Source organism: Euphorbia lathyris, chromosome 9 (assembly GCF_963576675.1).
Source record: "Euphorbia lathyris chromosome 9, ddEupLath1.1, whole genome shotgun sequence".
In the NCBI taxonomy this organism is placed as follows: Eukaryota; Viridiplantae; Streptophyta; class Magnoliopsida; order Malpighiales; family Euphorbiaceae; genus Euphorbia; species Euphorbia lathyris.
The window spans coordinates 55,989,709-55,997,147 of NC_088918.1; the positions used below are offsets into that span (position 1 = coordinate 55,989,709).

Here is a 7,439-nt window from a genome sequence, read left to right on the forward strand (position 1 = left end):
GCCGATTGAGGTCGTTTAGGGTCGGGCGTGACAGCAACGGCACCAGCTTCCGGCTCAGCTCGACCTTACAGCTGCGGATGGAAGTGCAGATAGGCACGAGAATTTCCGGCAAAGAGATCGATGGAAAAAGTCCCTGCAAGGCGTGATAAAATGCAACATTGACGCGACTTTCTTTGCTGAAACTGAATTATTTGGTGCAGGTATGGTAATCCGGGATTTTTTCGGTTTGTTTATAGTTGGCTATACTACATATATGACGGGAACAGTGTCAGTAAAGTTGGGGGAAGCACTTGCATTAAAAGAGGGAATGGAATGGGTTCGGTCAATTGGATACGAACACGTTATTTTTAAGATTGATGCAAAGTCTGTTGTTGACTCCATTGTTAATACCAAGCGAGATCTAACAGAATATGGTAGAGTCATCAACGAAATTAGAAATTTGATTAGTCATCACCCTAGGTTTTCGGTGATTTTTGTTTCAAGGTTAGCGAATGGTGTTACCCATGCTCTGGCACGTCAATCCCGTTTCTATGCTAATTCTTTCATTCATTTTATTGCTTCTGTATTCATTGGCAGTATTCTAATTCGGGATGCTGCCCCAGATTATTAATAAAGTGGCCTTTTACATTAAAAAAAAAATTAAACAAATTGAACCTTAATCAACAAGAATAAAGTAGTTTAGTTGTATCACTAAATGGTTGAAAAACAAAAGGTTGAAGTTCAAATTTCAAATCTTAAATCTAAAAAACAATAATATTTTTTAATATATGCAAGAGTTATGATGAGTAACGGATATCGTGTATCTTAGAGTATTCCTATACCTGTCCTATTACCCATTAGAATAATGGTTTCGATCCTATATCAATCTTATACCCTTTTATACAGGGTACATTAGGATCGGATACGTGATTACAGTATCCGCGTGTACAGTACCGGTTGTCAACGCTAGTTTAAAAAAAAAAAAAAAAACTGACAATCTATATCTAGTCGAATGCAGGAAGATTTGAACGGCTCTCTTGATTTACTTTTGGTTCCCAAATTAACAAGTGTTGGACTCCGAATAACCTTCCGTACGATCTTCCGACCCTAAACCCTCTTCAACGACAACTTAACACACACACACTGGAAGAGACCCAAGACGCTGCTCCAAGCAAACCAATGGTGGGCGATGCCACGGAAATTGAGCAGAACAACCCCGCCATTTCTTCAAGTTCACCGCCGGCACAACCACTTCTCTCCAAAAATGCCCAAAAGAAGCTGTTAAAGCAGCAGAAATACGAGGCAAAAAAAGCAGAGAAGAAGGCATCAATTAAAGAGCACAAGAAGAAAGAGGGCGAAAGAAAGCGCAAGGAATGGGAGGAAACCCTAGCCGGCATCTCCGAAGAGGAGAGGACGAAACTTATCGAGTCAAGAAAAGAACTGAGGAAGGAAAGAATGAACAAACGGTCTGAGGAAAGAGAAAACAAGATCCATAGGCTAACAGAAGCCAAATCTCACGGCCAAAACATCATAATTGATCTTGAATTTTCTCATCTCATGACTTCCTCTGAGATTCACAGCCTCGTTCAACAGGTCTTTCAAGCTGCAATTCAAATTTTGAAATTGCATTTAACCTGATTGATAACCTCTTTAATTTCATTCTAATGATTGTTAATTGTTATTGCAGATAATGTATTGTTATGCTGTGAATGGAAGATGTGCTTCCCCTGGGCATCTTTGGTTGACAGGATGCAAGGGAGAAATGGAGAACCAATTGCAAAAGCTTCCCGGATTTGATAAATGGTTCATCGAGAGACAAAGTCTATCCTATATTGAAGCATTGCAAGATCAGAAAGAAAATCTAGTTTATCTTACAGCAGATTCAGAAACTGTGCTAGATGAACTTGATTTAAAAAAATTATATATAATTGGTGGTTTAGTAGACCGAAATCGGTGGAAAGGTTTAACAATGAAAAAAGCACAAGAGCAGGGTATCCAAACTGCAAAACTTCCTATAAGCGATTATCTGAAGCTGTCAAGTTCCCAGGTCCTAATCTTTTTGTCTCTGCATTTCCATTTTTAGTCCTCTGGTCTTCAATTCAAGTTCACCATTAGTTAAATTTGCTTGCTTTGTTTGAATACTTGTTTGTTTTCTTTTTTCTGTTGCTAAATGTGCAGTGGAATCCATGTTTACTGCATACATTTCAATATTTGAAGAGCCAGAATGTAAATGTAGAAGTAGAATAGAATCATGAAGGCAAACTGTAAACTAAAGAAGTCAATAGGCAATGAAATTTACATACAGATGCAAAGGGCATTAATATTTAATGGATTTTGTGTTTGAGTTTTTATTTGCTGTCCCATGTACATGTTCTATGTGTTCTTTTCAGTAACCAGAAATCTAGCTTCCCCTGTGGGCATTTGACTGGTTCTTAGAAATGGCACTCAGAAGATTATTTTGGAAGTCTTTTTTATATACATTTTACTTTTCACATGGAAATATTTAGTTCTTCTGAATTTTTGGTCGTAAGGTCATGTACTTTCTTGTGATTGGAAATTTGATGAAAAAAATCCAAAAGATTGGGCATGAAATTAGACTATGCTGTCGGCTTTCTTTTGATGTGGATTCTAGATGGCTAGATAACATACTTTTATGTGGTGCAACTCTTGATCCCAGTTTGGGCCTTTTATTGTCTTGTGGCATGTGATTTCTTCTGAAACTATTCAAATCTTTAAATGTTTTCTCATCTTTCTGATATCCCCTGGTGGAGCAGGTCCTTACAGTAAATCAGGTGTTAGAGATACTTCTCAAGTTCTTGGAAACAAGAGATTGGAAAACTTCATTCTTTCAAGTAATTCCTCAAAGGAAAAGATGCGACTCTGAACATGAAGAAGCCAAGAGGGAAGAACACGAGCAGAAAGATGAGCCGTCTGAGAAGAAAAAAGAGAGTGATGAGGTTCCTTCCAGCTAGTAGCATTGACCATCTTGAATTTCTGTGAATTTTTCAACCATTTATTGAGATTGTGGATTATTTAATTGAATTCATACCTAACACAATCCATGCAAACTAACTGCTTGCTGAATTGGCCTTGTTACATGTTCTTAGATTATAGGGATAAAATTTCTCTAGTCTATCTGAAATATGCAAACTTGACATTTTTTTTATTCTTCTGGATTTGGATCTGCGTAGTTATGTGCTTCAGAAAATGTTGTCATTTTTGAGATACCATGCAATGTTTAAAATTTAGCTTTTGTGCACAGGCAGATTTGATCATGTCATATGAACAAATGATATAAGAAATATGGAAGCCATATTATTTTATTCAAAGGAGGATGTATCTACATCTGATTCATGGTGACATAAATTGAAGAGTGCAATTGATCTGCATTGGTGCAGACAATATACGAATAGGAAATTTGTATTATAATTTATATACTTGATAAACTTAATTAGATTGGTTTTTAAAGAGAACATACTGGCATAAACTGAATTAGATTGCTGCTCCTAGGAAAATCTTGGGGTAATAGGTAACAGTTAGGCAATTGGGAATCGAGGAGACAGTTCCCTAACAAATAACATATGGGCCATGAGTTCTGCTAGGGTGTTCAAACTATAGATTTGGTGGGTTATAACTTATAATAGAGGCTTGGGTTGTTTACATGAATATCATAAATGAAAATAATATTATTGTTTTATCAATATTGGTAGTTTAAATTTTTTTTTTTTTTACCCAAAATAATGCATTTCATAGATGAATGAGATTTACATCCTCAAAAATAGTGTTAGATAGCCAATTTGGCATAACAAAAGACAAAAAATCACTAGCATTGGAATAGGTCTGCCTAGCTACCAAATGAGCAGCCCTATTCGCTAACCGACTAACAAAAGATACTGAGAAAGTAGAATTAGATTCAAGGATAACTCGACAATCATGAATGAGCGTTCCAAATTCTGAGATATCCTTTTTGTTGGAAAGAATTGCGTCAATAACAAGCTTGTCATCTTAGAAATATCAACCTAATTTTCTAAATAGATTAATCGGTCAAATGGCAGCAAGGGTATATTTCATTAACTGCCATGGTAGTTTTAAACATGATATGCTTCAAATTAGTGATTCACAAAATTGTAGATAATTTTTTTAAATTTGAATTTCTTTGTAAAAAAAAAATCGAAACTGAATCATGGGAAAAAACACAAATTGGATAAAGCCTCTAGGGAAATTTAGAAAAGGGGTCAAATACATGAATATCATAATTAAGTAAAAAATTACAACTAAGTCATATCACCAAACTTAATTCTTAATATGTTATTATTCTCTATATATTATGATTTTACACCATAATTTAAGAAATCTAGACTCCAATTCATAAATCATAAACCCTAGAAAATAATCCAAAATCATGACTTGATATAATTGTAAATAGTTTTTAAAAGATGAATTTCTATGTAATTTTCCCTAGAAAATAGTCTAAACCAGAAGGAAATTCGGTGTTGGGCTTTAGGCCCAATTTGAATTTTTGAAAAAGCCCAAATTTTATTCTTCAAAGAGAGTTAGAAGAGTAAGAGATCTCATATTGTTTAGAAAAACACTTTATGGTGATATTTATCACACACTTGTGCCCCAAAGGGTACTCCACTTTTGTAAAAGGGTGAGAACATACTTGATGCTTGACCATCACACGCGCCGCCGCCGTTCGATCCGAGTCAGGTTGATGTGGTGTAAACTCCATAATTTTTTTATTGAAAAAAACAATAATATTTTTTTTATTATTTAATAAATTCGGAATAAAATATTTTTTTTTAATTAATTAGCTCTTTTTTCCTATATAAATACTTGTTGTGATTGTCATTTCAAACACACTAAATACAGTACTTTCTCTATAAATTTTTGAAACTGAGTAATAAAGAGTGTAGAAAGAAACGAGTTCATACTGTGTAATACGAACTCGTATTACGAGTGAGATGTTTTATCCTGAAGGAGATCAGACTTTTGATTTGCTTGCACTTTTTTGGCAGTTTCACGAACGTCTTAAAGAAAGCGACTTAATCCGCGACTCTGACCATTATTTTGTTTGGTCATTTTCTGTGTTTCTCAATTCTAGTTCCAACAATTTTAAGACGGTTCATTACTGCTGCTATAGCCACCAAACAATATAATGGGATTGCTGAAATCAATAAGCCATTCTAGTTTGAGGGAGCTCACTTCCAAAGGTGGAGACAGAAAATGCTCTTCTACCTTACCATGAAAAAAGTTGTTTATGTTCGTACCTTTGAGAAGCCTATTGTTCCTGAAGAACCAACTGAGGCAGAGCTTCGTCCTGCTGAAAAATGGACAGAAACAGACTTTATGTGCAAGAACTACATTCTGAATAGGTTGACAGATGACCTGTATGATTACTACACTACTGAAGATACAACTGCCAAAGAGATATGGGAAGCTTTGCAAAGGAAGTATGACACAGAAGAGGCTGGATCAAAAAATACGATGTCAGTCGCTATCTCAAATTTCAGACGACTGATGACAAATCAGTGGAGGTTCAATCTCACGAACTCCAAAAAATTGCACATAAAATTATCTTAAAAAGTATGCCTCTTAATGATTAATTTCAAGTTGATGTAATTATTGACAAACTGCCTCCTTTTTGGAAAGATTTTAAAAATGTTTTGAGGCACAAAATAAAAGAATTTTCTATGGAAAGTCTTATTACTCGCCTCCGTATTAAGGAGGAAGCACGAAAATAAGACCTAAAAGAAGAAGTGCTTATTTTCTCGAATAACACCAAAAAATCCACTGCTGTTCTGAAACCCGTTCATAAATTTTTTAAGAATCAAAACTGCAAACCAAACCAAAACCGCAATACTTGAGTTAATCTGAATTGGAACCTTCAAAGGAACCAAAATAGACCACATCAACAACCATCTAAGAATGATGCTGCTTTCCTCTATTTTAATTGTAGAAAACGAGGTCATATGACACGTAAGTGTAGGAACATGCCAAACATTTTTACTCCCAGCATTAACCTAACTGAAGAACAACAAAATTTTGTTACAATGATTTCTGAGATCAAGCTCATAGGTGGATCAGATGGGTGGTGGGTAGACACTGGTGTCTCTCGCCATGTTTGTTATGATAGTGTCGCGCCCGTGCCCACGGATCGCGAACTGTTATTCTTCGATACGGCTCCCACTCTACTGGTTTCCAATGGTGCTGGAATGTCACTCTAGGGAGACTAGTCCGTGGGGTTTTCGAGTCGCCACCAATCAGTTTGACGGTCTGATTGGACACCGATTGAGTTCAAAATTGACCCTTTTGGAAAATTCAGATAAGGTAATGGTCTGCGATGATTCTAGATCCGGTTTCCGATTACGTGTAGGGAAGAGATGAGATCTCATCCTACCCCGCCCGATAAATCGGTACTGTTATATTTCTGTATGCTTGTTTTACGTGTTCGTGTTCAGTGCTGCTTTGATTACTGAGTAGGTTCATTCAAGCCTTTTCTCGATGCTCGTGAAGTTCCTCAAGTTTATAGAGTTATAACATAACCCTACCCGGTGAAATGAGGGGATTGTGATGCGTGACAGTGTTGTCTTTCTCGTCATGTTTTACGTTTCTTGACCATATACACGGTTATCACATAACATTGTATAGAGGGCTTGAAACTAAAACTATTGGAATGGTACTTTCGTATTTTGAAATCATCTTTAGGTTTTTAGGACCATGGTTATAGCATAACCATAAAACTGTCTTCAAGCGGAGTGGACGAGGTGTTTAAAAGTTCCACAATTACGAAACCAACTTCGTATATTTTTTATAGAACATGTGTCGATATTTCCTTAGTAATAACCATGCATATAATTATCACATAACCCTATGCAGCGGGTGATATTCTTTCTGAATAAATTGTTGTTTTCTTTTATTTATCGTACGTACGATTATAACATAACCTTATATATTGCCGTGATTGATTTATATGCCTAAACTGATTTATTAGATTTATCTACAAGAAAATAAAAGAGATTCATTAAAAAAGCCTTAATTAATCTAAGAATTAAGTTAATAGAAATTAAGTTAGAAAAATGACTTGATCTCTAGAAATTAGTTTTAACAAGTTAGCCTAAAAACTAAGATTTAAAACTAAGCTAATGAATAGAAAAGTCATTAACGAAATTCATCTAAACCTAAAGACTAAATGAAATTGTTCTAATCTAAAAGTCATTAAATAACTAGGCATTATTTGCAGTAAGAGATTGGGCTAGAAGGACTATGAATGAAATTGGGTTGGCAAAAATGGATAAGAGAAATGATTTGGATTAAGTTGCAAAAAGAGAGGGCTTAATTGGGACAAATTAGGACTATCTGGTCAGATTGAAATAAGCCAAAGTTATGGGGTCAATGTACACTTTTAAAAAAACATGAAGTATAAATTCCTAAGTTTGGATTTTAGGGTTTGATGTGAA

General features: G+C 35.3%; 1 protein-coding gene across 1 annotated transcript; it reads left to right on the top strand.

The window, feature by feature from the left end:
* The first annotated feature begins 996 nt into the window (after positions 1 to 996).
* On the top strand, positions 997 to 3,239 carry LOC136207128 (tRNA (guanine(9)-N1)-methyltransferase). The gene is made up of 3 exons (XM_065998409.1): positions 997 to 1,572; positions 1,667 to 2,026; positions 2,754 to 3,239. Exons 1-3 carry the CDS (start codon positions 1,159 to 1,161, stop codon positions 2,949 to 2,951), a joined length of 972 nt encoding a protein of 323 aa, XP_065854481.1. The 5' UTR covers positions 997 to 1,158; the 3' UTR covers positions 2,952 to 3,239.
* The last annotated feature ends 4,200 nt before the right edge of the window (positions 3,240 to 7,439 follow it).

Bases quoted from the DNA above. Each gene is read 5' to 3' on its own strand.
- LOC136207128 (XM_065998409.1), top strand. From the start codon at position 1,159: ATGGTGGGCGATGCCACGGAAATTGAGCAGAACAACCCCGCCATTTCT. The intron at 1,573-1,666 runs GTCTTTCAAGCT...TTGTTATTGCAG, and splicing joins TTCACAGCCTCGTTCAACAG to ATAATGTATTGTTATGCTGT. The intron at 2,027-2,753 runs GTCCTAATCTTT...CTGGTGGAGCAG, and splicing joins TGAAGCTGTCAAGTTCCCAG to GTCCTTACAGTAAATCAGGT.